The sequence below is a fragment of the Amia ocellicauda genome, chromosome 9, assembly GCF_036373705.1.
Source record: "Amia ocellicauda isolate fAmiCal2 chromosome 9, fAmiCal2.hap1, whole genome shotgun sequence".
Lineage (NCBI taxonomy): Eukaryota > Metazoa > Chordata > Actinopteri > Amiiformes > Amiidae > Amia > Amia ocellicauda.
The window spans coordinates 41,226,153-41,247,654 of record NC_089858.1 but is presented as its reverse complement, the minus strand read 5'-3'; the positions used below and the strand labels follow the sequence as shown (position 1 = coordinate 41,247,654).

General features: G+C 38.6%; 1 protein-coding gene across 1 annotated transcript; it reads right to left on the bottom strand.

Annotated features, from left to right (window-relative positions):
- Nucleotides 1–13,126: 13,126 nt before the first annotated feature.
- On the bottom strand, nt 13,127–20,301 carry npm2b (nucleophosmin/nucleoplasmin, 2b). The gene is made up of 10 exons (XM_066712559.1): nt 20,237–20,301; nt 20,070–20,138; nt 19,589–19,671; nt 19,058–19,180; nt 16,846–16,939; nt 15,609–15,739; nt 14,718–14,746; nt 14,221–14,257; nt 13,871–13,924; nt 13,127–13,373 (listed from the first exon to the last, which is right to left on the bottom strand). The coding sequence occupies exons 2-9, from the start codon at nt 20,122–20,124 to the stop codon at nt 13,886–13,888; spliced, it is 591 nt and encodes a 196-aa protein (XP_066568656.1). The 5' UTR covers nt 20,125–20,138; nt 20,237–20,301; the 3' UTR covers nt 13,127–13,373; nt 13,871–13,885.
- Nucleotides 20,302–21,502: the final 1,201 nt, after the last annotated feature.

Genomic DNA, 21,502 nt, shown 5'->3' with positions numbered 1-21,502 from the left:
AAACACAGGAGATATTTCTACATCCAGAGCTGTGGGCATCAACAACAAAGTGAACTCCTTTGGGATCCTTTAAGAGTTGGCTTGATAAGCTTTTGTGATCACTGAAAAAGTAAAACAAATGAGAAAGATTGTCCTCCTTCTGTTTGCAAAAGTTTGTTGACATGGAAATCTTATTTTTCAGGGCAATTAAATTGAGGGTTCAGCTGCAATAAACCTGGAGTCAGAGGGAAAGGGGAAGAGAGAAAAAAAGGCAGACAATATAAATGCTTACACAGTTCAGGAGAGTATTGCAATGCGATTGTGCACTCTGCATGAAAACCCCTTACATTCTTAGCAGCATGGTCTTCCAGACATATAATGAAATGAGAGCAGAACTGTACTCTTAATTGTGCCAGGAAGGTAGATTTGGTTGCAAATTAGGTTGTGAACTAGCTTTCAACCCATGGGATGATTTTGTTGTTGATGCATTTCAGAAAATCACTCGCTTCAGTAAAATTCTCTTACCCATTTCTGACCTCAGTGGATATGAAGTAGGAGACCGTCCTTCTTCCTTTTTCTCCTCAAATCTCTCAGTTTCAATCCTCCTCCTCTCTTGTTTTATCTTCATATCGGGTTTTATCTTCCATCTCAGAGTAAACTTTTTTAATGGCTACAGACATTTATAGGAGGAACTGGGCCCCTGTCTTGTAATTCTTCAGAAAAGGGATATTTAGACAATTACCAAGGCAAACAAGACAGCGAACACAAAACACATAAGGGAGACTATCCATTACAAAGAAATGCAAAATATGGAGTGGGAGTCAGAAATTCCTTTCCGATGCCCTATGAAGATGTAGTAAGATTTTCAGAAAGTGGGAAGTCTTTAATACCCGTTAGCAGTTAGACACCAATCTGTGCAAGAGTATTATCAAAGCATAAAAAAAGCTAGACTTAAACATGACATAACATGTTAAGAGTTAGTCTTTAATTAGAAATGTAGGATTGGAATACTGTACACAAACTGAAAACTTCAAGTGTAAAATAAAATAGTGAAGTACAATTTCCTTTTAAATATGATTTTTGAAATTACACTGCATACAATTTTTATTCTCTCCTTTCCTGAACACCCTTAACCTTGAAAAATGCCAGTGGTAACAAAGACCAAAACAAAGGTCTCTGGGGAGGAAAATAAACATTTCTTAGTTGGTAGGTTCGCATGGACTGCTTAAGTGACCTGTAGTGATTTACCAGTTAAAAAAATATAGACCTGCGTTTTCAATTTGGAAAAGCGTCACACTAGGCAGCACAGTCCAAAAGCTTACAATTACAGATGCAATAGCACACACAGTAATGGAAGTAATTGGTGTACCTTTGATGTAGGGGGAGGGTCAGGAGGTCACTGAGAGAACAGGGTAACAGGACACCTCGATAGACAGCACTTAAACACTTCACAAAATACAAGTGCGGCTCCCGTTTCCTCTTCACCTGTGGATGCTGGCTCTCGCTCCCTCCAGAATGAGTCTATGCAAGAGATGTGGGCTTCTTTCAGGCAAACATGCAAGTTAGCAGAGGCGGTGGAACAACAAAGAAATGAAGATTGAAATCAACCAGTCTGCGTCCTGCTTTCAGGTCCAGGTGAGGCCCTGCTTGACACAAAAAACAATGCAAGCCAAATAAATGCTCAAGTCTGCGGCTTTCTTTGGTGCGGTCGCATTGACCAGCTCATTGGGTTTAAAGGGCTGCGATTGGCACTTATTGGGGTTGCTGTTGCCATGTCTACTTGTGCTTTTGTAGATGCTCAGGTGTATTACAAAAATCCTGCAGTTTGCTCGCCAACTAGTACAATTACACCATAACTTAACTAGAACTACATTTTCAAAATCAATGACCCAGTTTACACGGGTAGATTATAGCCTTTTTACCATCGTTAACTCCAACCAGCATTTTACAACTTAAAAGTACACATGAAGTAGTTTCCATGCCAACAAGGACACCCTAACAGTGACTTAAGGGACATTAAGAAAATGCTCCAGACAGGGAGAGGTAGGGAGGTTGTGAGGGACAGTGCTGTAAGGACAAGACTCCCAGCCTATGGTCACAGTGTGCAGGTTTGTGTGCGCGCACTGACTGCTCGTCTGTTGTCTTTGCAAATGCTTAATAATTAATATATATATAAATGGCTATTGGGAGCTGTTGTATTGGTTTTGATCTTAATCCTGTGAAAAGTTAAATAAAACTCAATATACACAGTTTGGCCAAGATGACTTCCGACTTCCATGAGTGTGATAGGTTGGTGGGTCTAGTGAAACCATCGTCCTTTGGGTTTGAGCTTGTTTCTACATTTTATAGCTGATGGTCAACCAAGAAAAATACAGCCAAAAAAAACCCCCGAAAACCCAATTATGTTCTCTAAGCCGTTTTTTTTTTTTTTTTTTCCTACAAGCAAAAGCTTTCTTAACTGCACTTCAGTGACGGTAAGCTAGGCCACAGTAGCAGAATACTCAAATCCCCATTTTGACAGCAGATTGTACTTCAAGGGATTTTGCTTTATGTCCTTCACTACCCCTGAACTGAAAGACCACCCTGTTGCACTCTTTTCTGAGCAGAGTCTGTGAGACTTGCACAAAGACCACCAAACTCATTTTGTTTGCGACCTTAAGAAACCACAATGTAGCTGTGCTCTTCAAAGGTGGATGGCTCGACAATTAACCTTTTGGATCAAAATCTGATTTTTAACCCTTCCAGTTTCCCCAAAGATTAAATATATCATACAGTAAGAGTTCAAGATTAACTAAGCAACTTGCACAATTGAAGCAACTCTATCACTGATGGGGGAATAAAGAAAAACATTTTGTATCCCCTTTAGAATAAGTATACATTTAATTTTAAAATAGTTTAAGAAACTAAAGTCGGGTAAAAACATCACCCATCACTGCTTTTGCAAGACCAAGCATATACCAATATAATTAAGTAGTATAATAATTTCAGGAAAGCAGAGAAAGTCATGTTTTAATTAAGTCTTTATACAAATAAAACAATAGGTATTATTGACAAATTAAAGTGAATAATGAAGTGAAAATATAGGGTAAATTGTGAATTTTACAATTTGGGAGTATTCTAAAAACAAAAATGTTTCTACCGTCTTTCTTTTTTTTGTTTTGCATGCAACAGACTTGAAAAGTACCTGCGAGACTTTAATATTGCATAGGAGTGCTATTTCAGGTTAGACCATTGTCAGACAGTTGACCATGGCTGGCCACAGTACAAGCCTGAGAGAGAAAACACTTCTACCATCCACAAAGAGATTGTGGGGATGTTAGCTAGGAGGCAAATATAGTTTCTGCCGTCAGCAGATGCTGTCGAGTTGGGAGACTACAGCTAAATATGCAGATTTGGGAAGGTCTATGGTTACACGGCAGTTCTGAGAGGTCCTAAAATTCCACATGGAACGGCCCCTCCTCCCCCATTTCTCTCTCCCCCTCGGTCACTGTCAGATGGCAGTCAGTAGAGGAGTATGCCGAGGGGTCCCCAGCAGGGAGAAAGCCTGGCTGTCCATCAAAAGGCTCCTGCAGCGCACGGCCTCCCCTGTTACACTCTAATTAAAACAGAAGTCTCTATTCCAAAGGCCACTTTCTCAGGGAGCACATTCTCATTGCCTTGACTGCCCCCCCTCAAACTACCCATGCAAGAAAACATCCAAAGTGCCCGGTTAGCACAAGTCTGCAAGTTTCATTTGTAAACTTTCAATGTGATTTAAATGCAGAATGATGTGCATGGAAGAAACAAGGAAAATGTATTTAAGAAATGTACTTGTTAAAGGTGAATGCTTTTTTGGAAAATGGTGGGGTTAATTCATTAGGAATTACTGTTCCCTGGATGTTTTGCTAAAATGTCACCTAATTGGACTGATTGTATCAAATCGCCCATTGAACACAACTTTCCTTTTTCCAATTCTGTAAAAGTAAAATGTATTACACTGCGTCCTTAAACGAAGGTTGATTGACTGGCTTTGGTGTCAGTTGTTGGCAATGACAGGTAATTTTCCACAAGCACCAAGTAGAAATAAATAAAATTACCAATTGAAGTTTTAGGATTAGAAAATCTTATAAACTTTTGAATCACAATACACAATGATTTTCATCCCTGGACAGATTAGTAAAAATGTTCTAGTCACATTTTCAGGAATGGGTCATACAGATCTAGGACAAAAAGAAAAAACATAATAATTGCCATCTCAAATACTTCATTGGTAGAACACAAAATACAAGCACATGCATTGAATAATGCATTAATGTGCCCAATACTGTAAAACTGTTGAGAATTAGAAATGATAAGCAGGTGTGATTATAGAAATGTAATAGTACACACCCCCTTTTTAGGAAAACCCATTAAAACCGCAACTAACCACTCACCTTAAACAATCCAGGGCTGTAAGTTTTCCCATTATTTTCTTCCCCTAAACTCCTTAGCAGACACATTCTGCAATACACAAGACACCTAAATCGTGAAAAGGAACATAAAAATCAAGTCTAGTTTTAGGCATTAACAAAATAAATCTATATATAGTTCATCTCCTGAGGGAAGCCCTGCCCTATCTGGCTCTTGGTGAGCAACAGAGTAAATGTGAATAGGAAACAGCATGGCCCTTTACAAAGACCTGTTAAAAACAATTAGCCCCAATGGCTGTGGTTTGATTTGGGCCTAATTGCTAGCTGGTGTTCAGTATAGTCCCAGGCAGTGAGAGGTAGCAGGGATGCTGTGAGGCTGAGACAGCCCTGAGGGAGACAGACACACAGACAATGGGGAGCTTAATTTCACATTCAGGTGCTACAATGTAGGTGTACTCAAAAGGCTTAATCTGGCCTTTGCAAACCACATTCAGAGTGAACAAGGAAGGTCTTTCACACTGAAAGGTGGGAGAATACGGTCAGGTATTCTCTGGCCCCCCCTTTACAATCCCTAGCCTCCATGTGACCAGAAAAGCAATTTCCTAAATTATAGTGATGCCCACCCCCTCACCCCCTTCTTAAGAGACAGGAATTTAGTTTCTTCCATTATTGTGACTGTCCATGGAAACCTGATCCATTTTCCACTACTCTGCACCTCTGAAGCCTAAAATCTCATCTGAAAGGAAACTATGCCAAATACCATGGAGATAGAACACTTCTTTTTTTAAATACCCTACCTGTAGATTGAAATACAGTAATGTGTAAATGTGATTAAATCATTTGCTTTATATACCCCCCCACCTCCACACACAAAGGTGTGTACTTTCACCAGTTGGACTTCCAGAAAAGTCAGTGCAAATTAGAGCAAAACTGGATTATATACATTTAAAATAAATACAAATAAAAAAATAAAAAGAGAATGGAGGGACAACCATATGTTTTTTTTATTGGGACCTAACCTTGTTGACAATCCTAGTGGAGGATTTTTATTTTATAATATTTATTTAATGGTAACCAACATCAAAGGCTCCAGTAAGCTTACTGTAGAAAATTAAATATACTCGGGACCACAAGATTGACTTCTAGTATTGCTACATTATAGGTGCATTTACAATGCCATTTCCGATCTGGATCAAATGCATCGGTACATTTGATCAGGATCAGTGGTGTCTGTCTACACTTCCATTTGTTCAGTTTTATTATGCTTCTTGTGTTTTTGATGGTTTTCCTCCTTGCTCCCTTTCCCGTAGCCCTTGACTGGGACCCTACATCTTGACAGCACTTAGCTTTTACTGTCCAGGATGTAGGACTTCACTTACTGTACTTGCCTGTGTAAATTGGAAGTTGTAAAATGCTTATATTTTGAATTGCTATGTTTTATGTAAATTTAATTTGTAATGTTTGATGCCTTTACTTAACTGTATTTTTTCACTTTGTTTTGCACTTACAGTGCATCCGGAAAGTATTCACAGCGCTTAACTTTTTCCACGTTTTGTTCCATGTTACAGCCTTATTCCAAAATGGATTAAATTATGTTCCTCAAAATTCTACAAACAATACCCCATAATGACAAAGTGAAAGAAGTTTGTTTGAAATCTTTGCAAATTTATTAAAAATAAAAAACAAAAAAAAAGCACATTACATTATTTGTCATTTAGCAGATGCTCTTATCCAGGGTAACTTACATTTGTACCCATTTATACAGCTGGGCATTTTACTAGAGCAATCTGAGTGAAGTACCTTGCTCAAGGGTACAACAGCATTGCCCTACCCGAGATTTGAGTTACGAGTCCAGAGCCCTAACCACTACTCTACAGTGCTGCCCATGTACGTAAGTATTCACAGCCTTTGCTCAATACTTTCTTGAAGCACCTTTGGCACCAATTACAGCCTTTTTGAGTATGATGCTACAAGCTTGGCACACCTATTTTTGGGCAGTTTCTCCCATTCTTATTTGCAGGACCTCTCAAGCTCCATCAGGGTGGATGGGGAGCGTCGGTGCACAGCCATTTTCAGATCTCTCCAGAGATGTTCAATCGGGTTCAAGTCTGGGCTCTGGCTGGGCTACTCAAGGACATTCACAGAGTTGTCCTGTAGCCACTCCTTTGTTATCTTGGCTGTGTGCTTAGGGTCATTGTCCTGTTGGAAGATGAACCTTCACCCCAGTCTGAGGTCCAGAGCGCTCTGGAGCAGGTTTTCATCAAGGATGGCAGCACTGTGGAGTAGTGATTTGGGCTTTGGACTCAAAACTGGAAAGTTGTGGGTTCAAATCCCTGGTGGCCTTGTACCCTTGAACAAGGTACTTCACTTGGATTGCTCCAGTAAAATGCCCAGCTGTATAAATGGGAACAAATGTAAGTTGCCCTGGATAAGAATGTCTGCTAAATCACAAATAATGTAATGTACATTGCTACATTCATCTTTCCCTTAATCCTGACTAATCTCCCAGTTCCTGCTGCTGAAAAACATCCCCACAGCATGCTTCACTAAAGATGCTTGCCATTCAGGCCAAAGAGTTCAATCTTTGTTTCATCAGGTGCCTTTTGGTAAACTCCAGCCAGGCCTGATTGGTGGAGTGCTGCAGAGATGGTTGTTCTGGAAGGGTCTCCTCTCTCCAGAGACACGCTGGAGCTGTCAGAGGGACCATCGCGATCTTGGTCACCTCCCTGACTAAGTCCCTTCTTCCCCGATCGCTCAGTTTGGCCGGGCGGCCAGCTCTAGGAAGAGTCCTGGTAGTTCCAAACTTCTTCCATTTACAGATGATGGAGACCACTGTGCTCATTGGGACCTTCAATGCTGCAGAATTTTTTCTGTACCTTTCCCCAGATCTGTGCCTTGATACAATCCTGTCTCGGAGGTCTACAGACAATTCCTTGGACTTCATGGCTTGGTTTGTGCTCTGTTAACTGGGGGACCTTATATAGACAGGTGTGTGCCTTTCCAAATCATGTCCAATCAACTGAATTTACCACAGGTGGACTCCAATCAAGTTGTAGAAACACCTCAAGGATGATCAGTGGAAACAGGACGCACCTGAGCTCAATTTTGAGTGTCATGGCAAAGGCTGTGAATACTTATGTACATGTGCTTTTTTTGTTTTTTATTTTTAATAAATTTGCAAAGATTTCAAATAAACTTCTTTCACGTTGTCATTATGGGGTATTGTTTGTAGAATTTTGAGGAAAATAATTAATTTAATCCATTTTGCAAGTACAAACTTAATTATATGCATATATTAAATTAGTCCTTCAGAACACCGAGCTACACTACCAGTCAAAAGTTTTAGAACACCTGAATTTTTTCAGTTTTTATTGGAAATGTATGCCATTTAATGTCTCAATGTACTCTGAAATTAAAGCATAGAACAAAAACAAAATGATTCCATGATTTCTTTAAAAAAATTGAATCCATTTTTGACTCAAAAGTAACCCCCTTTTGCAGATATAACAGCCAAACACATTCTTTCTAAAATGGCAATCAAATATTGTTTGGAAAGTTCTTCCCAACACTGTTGCAGAAGTTTCCACAATTGTGTTGCACTTGTAGGTTGCTTTGCTTTCACCCTTCTGTCCAGTTCATCCCAAACCAGCTCGATGGGGTTGAAGTCTGGAGACTGTGCTTGCCATGTTGGAATTTGAGTTGGTTGAGTGTCCACATTGCCAGGATCAAATGCTACCAATACATTTGATCCGGATCTGTACCATCTCCCTGAGAGGTACATTTGATCTGATCCCTGAGTGTTAACACTGTCATTTCTGAGCAGGATCAAATGTACCGCTGCATTGGATCCGGATCAGAAATGGCAGTGTAAACGTGCCTTCCGATTCCTTGTGAAAGAAATGAAGACTAAAACTAAAAAGAGAAAAGGTTATCCTTCTCACCAAGGAAAAGCATTCTACCAGGCCAAAGAAAGGAGGATTGAATACCATATGAATCCAAGCAGTACAACTAATTCTGAAGTCCCAACACAAGGGCATAATTCCCAATTTGTCAGTTTTACATAGGTAACACCAACTTTGTATGCTATAGAACAGTGGTTTTCAAACCGGTCCTGGAGTACCCCCTACCCTGCTGGTTTTTGTTCCAACCAAGGTCTTAATTGCTTAATTGAATCCTTAATTGACCTAACAAAACAATATACCATTCAATTACATAATTAAGACCTAGGTTGGAACAAAAACCAGCAGGATAGGGGGTACTCCAGGACCGGTTTGAAAACCCCTGCTATAGAACTTCACAAGGAAATCAAGAAAATCCAAATTGAAAATAGGATCCATCTATGGCAGGAGTTTTCAACCTTTTTAAGATGCATGTTCCCCTTTTGTCTAAAGGTTTCAGTTCAAGTACCCCCCCCCTTGTCTGTGTTTTGTCTGTATATTCCTGAAATATCCAGGCAACACATAGAAAAGGGGAAAAAAGTACACATCAAAAGTATACTTGCTAGTACATAAAAAGCTCATACACAGTAGTGTATAGATAATATGTAATATATCATACATAGTTTGTTTGCACAAACCAAAAAAAACCAAAAAACATACACGCACACACCCCCAGACTCTTGCTTTTGCCGGCGGGAGCGGTTTCTGTCTCCTGCGTACCCCCTACTAGCCTCCGGGTTGAAAACACTTGATCTATGGGACACAATATCCCCAAAGCAATTCACAGCAAAAATTGAAGAGGATGGTGAAAAGATCTGACAATTAACAGAACCTGCTTAAATCACGTATGCTTCACTGAGTGTTTGTAAATGTAGAACTAATGTACCAAATAGAAGAAACTACATAAAACCAGGATCTAAGTCTGAAGGTCTGAAAACTAAAATATTGAACTACTCTTTCTGAAAAGGATTGAAATAAAAGGCATCACGGTCAGAAGGTCAACATGAATGCAATTTTCAATCCATTAACATCAACTAAATTCAAATCGAAACCTAAGAATCCAATTGGACTACAGCATTTATTTATTGGCAAGATTCACTAGGACTCAGTATTCACCGAGTCTTGTGGCATTTCCCTTTTCAGAATGAGTTTTTGGTAAGTATTCAAGACCAAAGTGTTAGTAGAGGATTTGAAAGTCTCAACGCTGACTATAGAGCTAGTAAAAATTGCCAAAATAAAATTAAACGGCTCCTGTACTATAGATTGATTGTGTAACTTAATTATGACAAGGCTGTGAGCTTTTCCATTTAAAAGCCAATGTCCAGGCTTGCCGGATTCTTTTAGGAAGAACTTCATCCCTAAGTCTTTGCTCCGGACAGGCTGACATCAAAGCAAGAACGAGAGTCAAAGGGGGCAATAACAGCGCAGGACTGACAAATGCGCACGTTGTAAAACTTAACAAGGTGTGAACGCCCTCTCTGTGGCCTGCTCCTACAGTGTGCAGCAGGCTGTTCAATTTTATCATGCAGGCCGTGTTCAAAGAGATAGGGTGCCAAGGTTCCAGCACTCTCTCAGAACTCGCCTGTGTTTTGAAAGGAAACATCAGGTGTCTGTACTGGCTTTGCGCCGGACACCGACGGTTTATCTGCACATTTTATAAGTATGTTTCTAACCTCTTCACCTCATGCCATTTGTGTCCCTAGGTCTGCTCAGAAGCCAGCAATCAGACACCAGTGCATCTGCTACCACCCCCCCCACCACCACCACCACCCCCACCACCCACCCACCACCTTTCAGCAAAACAGTCCACTGCAAAATGCTTATGTATCAAGTCCACTCCTGGAAGGGGACGACGACAACTATTCAATTAGGTTTCTAGTATTTGGCACTTCATTGCAAGCTATCTGGAATGACAGCTAATTGGAATGGACTGAGTCCAGGCTCAATGCCTATATGCTGGACTTCAATCTAACCGCGGAGCTTAATGGATTTGCCATTGCTTTATATTTCCGTCGTGACTCACTCTAGGATGGCTCAGAATGGAGGCGATTAGACACGAGGTCACACTGGTATCAAAATAGCAACAGATCTTCAAAAGAATGCGACTGACTCCGTTATGTTCTAGCAGTTCTGATCAGAACATTTTCTGGTCTATTTAAGGACATTTAAAATACATCAAATCCATTGGAACAATTACTGTATACCAGTATTTAAATGTAGCAATTAACAATTTGGTTAAGAGACCCCCAACCTCTAGTGAACAGAGGTGAGGACGGGCAGAGGTCAAATCTCCAAGACAGGGGTCAGAGGTTACTGTAGGAGCACTGTGGCACAACATTGAAGACTGAAATGGTTTAGAAAGCAGTTTTCTAGACTACAAACCATTTTTATTTTTTGGTCGCCATTTACTGGAGTGTTTTCCCACATAACCCATACTTGTATAAATTTACCAGCGGTGGGCTGTGCATTTACCTTTATTTTAAATGAATCCCAATCACACCAGCCCATTGGGGTGAGATCTCCTTTCTGTTAGTAATAGTATATTTGTGATAAGATTAATGATTCATGTTTTTAATGGCTACTCCTGGAAAACAAGAAATAGAATCCTATTTATACCTGAACAAAAGCAATTTATGGTCAACATTTTAAATTACACCTTTACATGAAGGAAAAAATAACAAAATCCTTCCAAACTCCAAAGCACAGCCTTGAATTGAATACGGACGAGGAGAATCCGTACTTTCCTAAAAATGATGCAACAGGCAGTACTGCATCCCAGTTTTAAAATGAGAAATTCAGTTTGAACGCCCTGAAGCCAAAAGCAGCAGATAATTTTAACTTAAAATTGACAAGATAATTTAAGGCTGTTTACTCCAATTGGACTAAACTTCACTTCCAAGATATTAACACAGCTGCTTGCGTGTTTACCTACTGTATTTATTTAAAAGGGAGAACATTAGTCTTAGAAACATATGTACAAGTGAACAGGAAAGAATTTCACACGAATAGTAAAGAATTTAAGTGGAGAAAATTGTACATGGGAAAAAAAAGAAAAAAAAAAAAGAGGGGTAGTGTATCTCAGATACCACTCCATTATCAAACTAGAGAAGATTCATGTTTTTAGCCAGCAAATCTTTTCTTGTGTTGAATTCCCTACACTGGAAGCATAGGCTTGGTGGCTTTTTATTTTTCTAACCCTGAAAAGTGTTAACAGGAATGGCAGTGGGCCAATCTAGGGACCTCAAGCAGGCTCTGGGGAGGCCTGTCACTGCCCTGCTGTGGCTTGTCATCAACCCCTCTCTATCCTTGAAGAAAAAACAAAAAACCTCAAAGCTGCCAGCTGCCCCCCCCCTCCCACTCCTCATCTGATGGGAAAAGGACTCCCAGACCACTCCGGCATCCCCCACACCAGTCTCTTCACACCCTACAGGAAAGCAGCTTTAAGAAGGCTTCTCTAAGAAAACCAGCATGCACCACCTCAGAAACACAGACAGGCAGGTCAGACCCAGCAGTATTTACAGTAACAAACTCTTAAGGATCCTGGTCAAAGTAATTTTTAATGCAGAATTAAAGGAAAACAATTCTCCACTCATTCCACCTGTTATTCCTACTGCTGGTAGGTACCAACATGTTGATTTTCAAAGCTTTTTGCAGCAAACCAAGCTTTTAAAACACAGCACACACATTTATTTTGCATACTAACACCGCACGATTTCCACCTTTCAATCCAAATGTAGACTATCAGAATATGGAGTGGGGAAGTGATGCTGTTCCACATTACTCAAACATTAAGAGCCCTTTACTTATGCATTTTTGATTAATAGAAATCAAAGGGTTTATTTAGTGGATTATGGACTGCACCACGAGTACGGCCAAGCCGAGCAGCAGTTTTCCTCTCATTTGCCAGTTTGTCACCGATTTTGTTCTTTAGCCGACAGGAGCAAGCTGCTAGAAGTGGTCAGAGTGAATGTATTAGTGCTGCTGCAGAACTATACATCAGAACATTTGTACATTCTTAAAATGTGCATTACAGGTGGTAATCAGTGACCAATATGCAAATTTTACCACAAATCAACAACTGATTTATACATTTAAATTAGAAAATACCACTGGACTCAAGGAGAAAGGAATTGACATCTGCTGCACCATACAATGCTTTTCATAAATGCCCACAACTGGATAACGGGTCATCCTGAAGGAATCCATGGCAACACAAACAGACCAGCAGTTCAAGTCCCATAAATGACATTAGCCCCCTCTACAGGCATAAAGATAAAACAATCTTGGCATGGGTTTCAGTCCTGGCACACCACTGTGGTTTGAGGTCTTCAGGCTATCATGTCATTAAGTGTATACATTTGCTTTACTAAACTTTTGTATATGAAGCTGCAGTTTTCATGTGAAATCTTTACTGGTCATTTACCTTGCCTTATCCAACTGTCTAAGAACAGTGAACGAAATCCTAAAAGCTAAAATTGTAATAGCTCATTGAAGGTCAGATTGAGCACAGGTATACATACAAAGGTCCTCTGCAAAATTGTGCAAATATTTTGCTGAATGTTTTCTTGTATAACTAAATTTAAAAATAAACAAATCCATACATGAAATGGCAGTACTCAATGGAAACCAACCTATAACAAATCCTAACGATAGACTGAAACCAATCTAGCCAACATTAAATGTGCAGCGAAGCCCCTTGTGAAATATGACCATCTTCATTAACTCGTTGAATGCAAACGTTTAGGTTAATAACAAGAAACATTTACTCACTCATTCTCCAGAGGCTTGACTTGGAAGTAAGGAAAGAGGAGTGAAGCAGTATTGATTCCCAAAAAAACTTTACTTTTTGTGCTTTATTAGCAATAGAACAATACACAAAAGGACTTGACCAGCACTATACATCTTAACACTGTGGAAGACCCTTCTGATGCTCTGTCCACCATAATCAAACAAAACTCACTGAACAGGCAGGCTAAAGGAAAAACACCAAAGGCATGAATTCCTTTACTGAAAAGCGATTTACTAGATGAGCAATGTTCTTGGTTTTTCCCCCATCCATGAACTGCACCTAAAATGAAGAAAATACCTCTTCAGAATGCATGCACTAGATCCTGGGCAGCCTATTTCTAGAACATACAATAGTGGGCATTATCCATAATTAGTATCCCCACTTCTAAATCCATTCATCCTAGACCTGAATAAAGTCCACTACTACTGACAATAAATAAAATGTTCCGAATTAAAAAGACTTTCAATTTTGAAATCTTAGTGCTTTTCTGCTCCATAGTACAAAGTTTAACTTCTCCCTAAAAGCAGACAAAGATTAAGAATATTTAACTGAATAGGAGCAAAGACTCACAACAACCTCACCTGGACTTATGTACTAGATGTATCCAGTTTGTACAATAACCAACCAGTGTTAAGAAAAAGGGTCTAAATCTGTGTCCGTTTCAGTGTAGAATATTTACTGTAGGACTGCATTTTTCACAACCACACAAAAACAGACCCTCAGACAAAAGCATTTTACTTGTATACAAGAGGAAAAGATGCAAGTTAAAATTATACCTCCAAAATTGTTGACTACTTCTTGGCTGCTGGCTTTCTTCCCCTTCCCTTTCCCTAGTAGGAGAGAGGAGAGAGGAGAGAGGAGAGGGAGGGGGAAAGCACAAAATCAAAACAATTGCAGCATACTTTTCAAGCACTTTCAACATGAACTATATACATTAAAAGGAACCCATCATTTATAAAGTTAAATCAAGTATAAATTTGCGTTAAAAATAAGCACATTACACCGGTCAGTCTAGTTCATAATAGATTGTTTTCTTTGTCAAATTATAACCTGCTTGAAAACATGACTAGACACAGAGCGCTCCATTGTGGTCATGTTTCCAGTTTTCAACAGTTTTGGATTTTACCTTTTTAGGCGGACTGTTCTCATCATCTGTAGGCATTCTTCAAAATGCAAAATGAAAATGAAAATCATTAGTACACATCCTTCCATTATAGTGTAATATCCTCACTTTCATGATACCATATTTTATGTAAATGTACTTTAACCTAAGCTATACTGGCTTAAAAATAGTGCTAGCTTCTTGCATTAACATTACACAACTCAACATTTGTCAGCATTAACCACAAGAACTGTGCAAAGTTAGTAATGAAATGTAGATCAAGGAGAAAATCACCCGGTTACAGATAATACACAATGGCAATTACAATTTCTGAAACTCTGGACAAAGCAAACCGTGTACACGCTTGCTTAGGATGAATATTATGAAAAAACTGGTTGCATATCAATTGCAAAAACTACACATCAGCATTGTGCATATAGTGCAGATAAACTGCTCTAATTCTACTTTACAGCAATGCATGTAATCTGTATACCACAATCCCCCCACCCCACCCCACTCACTCTTCCTCCTCTTTTTCCGGCTTCTTTCTCTGATGAGGGGGAACAGAAAAAACAAGACCAGCTCAGGATGAATCCAAGATCGACAGATGCACACACTTAACACTCACTGCATCTTCACAAAGGTTTATTGTAAGTGTGCAAGTATAAGCAATAAGGAACAATATTTCGAGGAATGACCGGGCAGTAAATATATGGGTGCGAGTATTTGTTTGGCCATGCTGCAATTATTTTTTGGCCCGAGTACTGCTGCGGGAAACCCTGCACTCCTACTACAATACCGGGTAACCTGTTACAAACGCCCATAACTTGCATTCATAAGTCCATGCCAATTCAGAATTTTGCAGTTTTTAACATTAATATGAAAGACCCCAGTTAGTTAAAGGGCTTGACTATGTAACAGAGGTCAGCTGGGAAGAAACCCAGGAAAGGCAAAGGTACTGCAAGGCAACTTGGTCAAAAGTAAAAACCCAAATGTATATGTACTATACGGAGTCATTGCTACAGAGCTCACTACTTTTCCACCATCATCCCCAAGTGGTGGAACAAGCTTCCCACCAAGGTCAGGACTGCCCAGTCCCTGACCCTTCCAGCGTCTGCTTAAGACATCTTTTCAGACTGTCCCAGTAATACCTAATCTCCTGGACAGCTCGCACTCTTGCACTATTTTAGCTATGATGCCAATTACTTATTTTTAACACATTATTCTATTGTAACGTCTCTTATTCCTACCCCACTGCTTAGCACATACCTGTGATGTAACTATTTAACATTTGTACTGGTTAGCTCATTTGCATTAGTATGCATGCGATTGGATTTTACACTGATTGGATTTACAGCACTTTGTAATGCTTTGGAAATGTTTCTTCAGCACTCTTAAGATTTAATTCCTACCTTGCCTGCAGCAGCATTTTTTGTAGCCTTTACAGGTTTTGGTGGAGACTCCTCAATCTCCTCCTCCTCTTCACCATCCTCCTCTTCCTCTTCCTCTTCCAGGTCTTCGTCAAAAGAGTAATCCTCTTCCACTGATGGGAAACAATATACATATGCATACAATGGGGAAATTACTTTCCTGCCCCAAACTAAAATTCTGAAAGATCTATTGTCCATGGAAAAGCCCATGTTCATCTTCTCCTAATATAGTGTGGACTTTCTGCTTAAAGGGGACTTCTTAGTACCTCCAGAAACCTGCTGCAGAATTCTCTTTGAGCTGAATACTGGAGAATAAGCCCCTTTTTGAATGATAGACAGGGAAATATGTAACAAACCGTTTAGTTTTTAACCATATATAACCACTAGTCAATAACATTACATAAAGTAGTAGCACCTATTTTGCGTTTCATTCATTTGTAAGCACCTTTTGTCAACGATCTACATCGTGCATTTTTGTATTGTCTCATCTGCCATTATTGTCATAGGAGGGACAAAACTAAAATCACTTAACTTTGTCAACATGATCAGTTACCTATAGTGGCAGGTTTAATATGGAGCAATTGTTTTATTTTTTAGGCCAAATAGCATTAGTTCAAAAAGTAAAGTTGGAAATGTAATGGCTAAACTGAGGGCACAGGAGTACACAGATCTTCCCAGGATGATGGCATGTTATTATTGTACAGTATGTAACAGTCTTTGACCATACAAAGAAAAACATTTGATAATCATCTCAAATCAAATCAGCACCCAAAGTGAAAGTCATACATAAAATGGGGACTTCTGAAGAGAGGTAGATAACGTGCCATACATACACACGCACACACACCTTCCTACTAGATTATTAGTCTGTTACATGTTACAGAAGCCTTTGTTTTCTTGGCGTTATAATGTAGTCACAATAGTCTTGATTAAGAAATAAATGGCTTTTTTATAGACAGCATTAGTGTAAATGAAAAACTAAATGATCTAAAAGTAATGCATGTTTATGCATTTATAGTTCATGTAATTGCATGCACTTCAGATATTATTCAATTTGATTCATATCGATTTGTCATGACAAATGTGTTAGCAAATGTCATTCAAACTGGCAATCAGTTTTGCATGTTCATTTTGAGACATGGAAATTGTAGCTGCCATCATTGGCTCAGTTTATGCCTTTTAAACTGAGCACCATTTCAAATATAGAACATATGCTCACCTGCAATATGCTCTCCACTAACATACACTGGTCCAGAGCCAGCTTTCAATCTAAACGTTACCGGCGGGGAGAGTTCAAACCCAGACAGATTCACCTGAGGAAGGGGGGGTAGGAGAAATAAGACATTGACAAACTCAGAACTTCAACAGCACAAAGGCTACAAATAATGGGGCCATTTGATGACTCGTCTGTTCAGTTGCAAATAGCTTATTCATTGGAGGAGCTCATCCAGCAGTCTATCAAGTGACCCCAGGGAATCAAATTGGCAACATGGCTGGGTGGGTTACTCCAGATCCTCTGGACCCAGTTTTTCAAAACTTTTCTGATAGGATTTAAGTAAATCAGATTGGATTAAATTGGAGAATTGGGTATTTCAAAACTGAAAAAGGAGATTCTGATCTTTGATTAAAGGTAGGATTGGATTACCAGATCCAAATCCCAATCTCAATCTTAAATGTTGTTTTTGGGTTTTTCAAAACTCAAGGCTGAGATAAGGATAGTTTTGATGCTGGAAATCAGGATAATCTTGGATTCAGGGTGGATTTAGACGCATATTGTGATGTTACTACAGTGGGGAATCTTGGAAAAGATATACAACCGGACTATAAAATCATAAACAGTACTTAAGGTTTACATTTTATTAAATTGACACAAGAAATAAGATGTTCCAATTAACAAATGCCTCAATATATAAACAAAAACAAATTGTCTAAAAGTTCTTCAAAAACAGCTGCAAGATGCTGGGGTAAATTTTTGCGATGAAGACTCAATGCACAATTTTGCTTTCTTCTTTCTGTTGGAGCAAGGTCAACTTGATACACAATCTTTCAACAAAACCCCCCAGAGGGCATCATACTAGGTGACAGTGCGTACCCACTCTTACCATGGCTAAGGACACCTTTTCCACAGCAAGCACTGATGCAGAGGAAAGATTCAACAGCGCCCATGGAACAACCAGGAGCACAATTGAGCACATAAATGGAGTGTTGAAGAGGCGCTTTGCATGCCTGAACTACCTACGTGTTGAGCCACAGCGAGCATGCAATATAATTCTTGCCTGTACAGTCCTTCATAACATAGCTGAAACATGGAAAGTTCCTCTCCATGATGACAGCAGTGATCTTCCACAGCCCCAAGTGGATGGCCCTGTCACACCACTGGCAGCATTGCAGCTGAATGGACCAGCTGGAAGGTCAATGAGAGATGCTGTAGTGAACCTTTATTATTTAAAGGGTCCTTGAATGAATGAATTATAACAGTTTTCAGAGAAATGTGAAGTTCTGCATGGTTCATTATGTTTTTTTTCCATTGAGCTGAATTTTGTCTATAAGTTATCTTATGCATTTCATGTATGTATATGTGAATAAAAGTAACATACAAACTGTGTGACACTTTTTTTAGTTTAGTTCACTCATGTCTTTTTGGCCTAACGTGCTAAACAGAGGCCTATTCAAATCAGGATTCTGTAATCTTGATCTTGTGGTATCTGGATTATTCTGATTCCATCTGATTATTTTCTGAAAAACTAGCAAAAAAGATTACTCTGATCCTGGATTGTAGAAAAGGGGATTACTGGAAACTGGGCCCTGACCATTCCGGTCAAGGAAAGAACATTAATAGGCACAGTGCCTACTGGAATTCATTCCAGCTAAATGCTTAAGAAATTCACAGAATCAGTGAACTCTTCTCCTTGACTATATGGCAAGCTATGCAACCTGGATAACTTGTGCAGTTTTTAAAAATGGCTTCAGATCATTGTAGAATATTATAACTAACCCTTAATGAATAGCTTAATTCAAATCAGGCATATAATCTACATCAGGGGTTTTCAAACCAGTTCTGTAGTACCCCCTGCCCTGCTGGTTTTTGTTCCAAACTAGGTTTTAATTATGTAATTGAATGGTATATTGCGTTGTTAGGTCAATTAAGGAATCAATTAAGCAATTAAGACCTTGGTTGGAACAAAAACCAGCAGGGCAGGGGGTACTCCAGGACCGGTTTGAAAACCACTGATCTACATATATCGATATGTAAATAATTTAAGGCCTAGCAAATCTTGCATTGCATGTCACAGATACAGTCAGAAGCTTCAGTCCACAATACCATAAAAACCCAAAGACTGTTTAACCGACTCAATGGTCCAAGGTAAAGCCCTCAAATTACGCCCAGACAGACCGCAATCCCGCCATATGCCTCCAATGTGCACACTCACCGTTGGCATTATGGAGGATTTCAGCGTCGCTAATGGCACCGGTTTCATGTGCGGTCCTTCCTCCTGGTTTGGGACTAACTCGACGATGTTAAACTCGTCTTTCGCGTCGGCACCCAGGCACATCTTCCAAAAAAAAAAACCAATATGATCATTTCAACATACTGGTAAACGTCTTCCCAACGTCGATTTCGCGTTTTGACCTCAACACAAAGACGGTAGGCAACCCTTGACCAAAAATTTGGCAATCAATCAATTGCAGATCTGCACACCACGATTTTGGCTATAGGTTGATATGCAGGTTTATTTTTAATGTATTCTAGTTGATTTTACGTTTCCCACAGTGCCTCATTACGCGACCATGAACCGAGTATCCTGCTCTGTTCACTGGTCCAAATGATTGATGACCGCTGGGACCAGTGACCACACCGCAAGAACACAACCACACGAATGATCGGGTTATTTTAAAGGTCGACGCTGACGGCGCTTCTTCTAGACTTTTCCAAAGACACAAGTCTTCAATGCCAGACTTACAGTTCTCAGAGCCAGCTGGTGCTGGTGCTTGGAGTCGTCGGTCGCAAACGTGGCCGTCTTGTTTTTGTCGTTCAATTCGCAACCTTATCAAAATAAAATGAAGACAGATACATTATTGTGCCGGTTACGGACACTAAATCGTCTTGAAATTTAGTTTTGGTTTATTTCATGATTTGCCCCCGTTTGAAAGTAATCACGTCGTTTGTGATTAATGATCGCCTTTCATTTACTTTATAATTAAAATATTCAAACAGGAGCACTTCGCTATACAATAACTGCTTTTAGTTTACAATTATATATATATATATATATATATATATATATATATATACACATATACATACACACACATATATATATATATATATATATATATATATATATATATATATATATATATACACATATACATATACATATATATATACACATACACACACACAAATATATAGTTTCCAACACAAGTATACAAGTGATGTACCCCATATAGTTGAAATAGGTTTTTCCGGTTTGTTAGCGCCTGCTGCTGAAGCCATGATCTTTGAAGAATCTGAAAGCACGTGTATAGAAATTATATTATTAAAACACATCTATATACAATCAAACTACAAATTACTTTAAATGTAATATAAGGAATAAACAAACCACCTTTTTAATTGGGACTTTTCTTTGAATTTTCAAGGAAAAAAAGCAAGAAATCACCAACCCAACTCATTTTGAATACTACAAAGAGGCGGGGCAGAAAAATACAGGTGACTCCAATTAAATTCTGGACCAATCAGAGGGTACCCCTCGTTTAATATTACAAAGATAGGCGGGAATATGTTCGATTGTTTTTATCCACAGCTTTTACTTACTTATAATAAACACATTTATTTATTTATTTATTTATTTATTTATTAATGTATAATATTACATACACACACAAAACGTGCCCTGGAGACGAGACGCTAGTACATCGAAACAGGTGGACCAGCAGTAGTTCTAATATATAGGCTGATGGTGGTGGTGATGATGATATACCATTAGTTTTACATGTCAAAATCATATATTTTTCCCATTGATTGTCCTGGTATGTTACATTTAATACAGGTGCGCCAATCAAAACTATACCATCAACACATATACCTTTTAATGTAAAAAGTATTATTATTATTATTATTATTATTATTATTATTATTATTATTATTATTATGATTAATATAATATATAATATAATAATATCAAATGCTTTTATCCAGGGCATACGTTTTTATAATTGACTGGAATCTCTTAATTTATAACCTAGCACTGACATTTTAAATAATAATGAAAAAAAAAACGTCTTCTGCTGCCTTCTAGCGGAGTTTGATTGCAAACGGTATTGTTCTGCAATGAAAGCTAGGGAGCAAATTAGCTTCACTTACACTTCAAATTGCAATAAATATTTACTCTGTAGTTATTGACTGAAGACAATACACTAACGACTTGCTAATACAAATAAAACAAGCAAATCACATGAAAAACAGATAATAAAATTAAATATGTGTGTTTTGCACTCAGGCAATTCAATTGGAAATAAACAACAAAATTATTATTATTATTATTATTATTATTATTATTATTATTTTTTTTTTTTTTATTATAATATAAAATAGAGGAAAGGAGTTTCACCGTTATGACAATAGTGATTTATTAAAATGGCTTTTTAAAACTTTGCTTCAAGACTTTAAACGTATTATGTTAGTAACATTTTTAAAATATGAAACAAAATGCAAAGATCAAATGTTCATATGTAACATTTACTTTGAAATATATATTTATATATCTGGCATTTTAACCACCATGGATAAATATTATATTTAGTATTAATGGACCATTCTGTACCATTAGTGCCTTGGATGTCAAATTGTACCATGGCACATTTTTGTATAG

Excerpts from the sequence above, each read along its gene's own strand:
- npm2b (XM_066712559.1), bottom strand. The coding sequence starts at position 20,124 with ATGGCTTCAGCAGCAGGCGCTAACAAACCGGAAAAACCTATTTCAACT. Across the intron at positions 16,940-19,057 it reads AATCCTCCATAATGCCAACG|GTGAATCTGTCTGGGTTTGA; the intron begins GTGAGTGTGCAC and ends CCCCTTCCTCAG. Across the intron at positions 13,925-14,220 it reads AGAACAGTCCGCCTAAAAAG|GGAAAGGGAAGGGGAAGAAA; the intron begins GTAAAATCCAAA and ends CTCTCCTACTAG.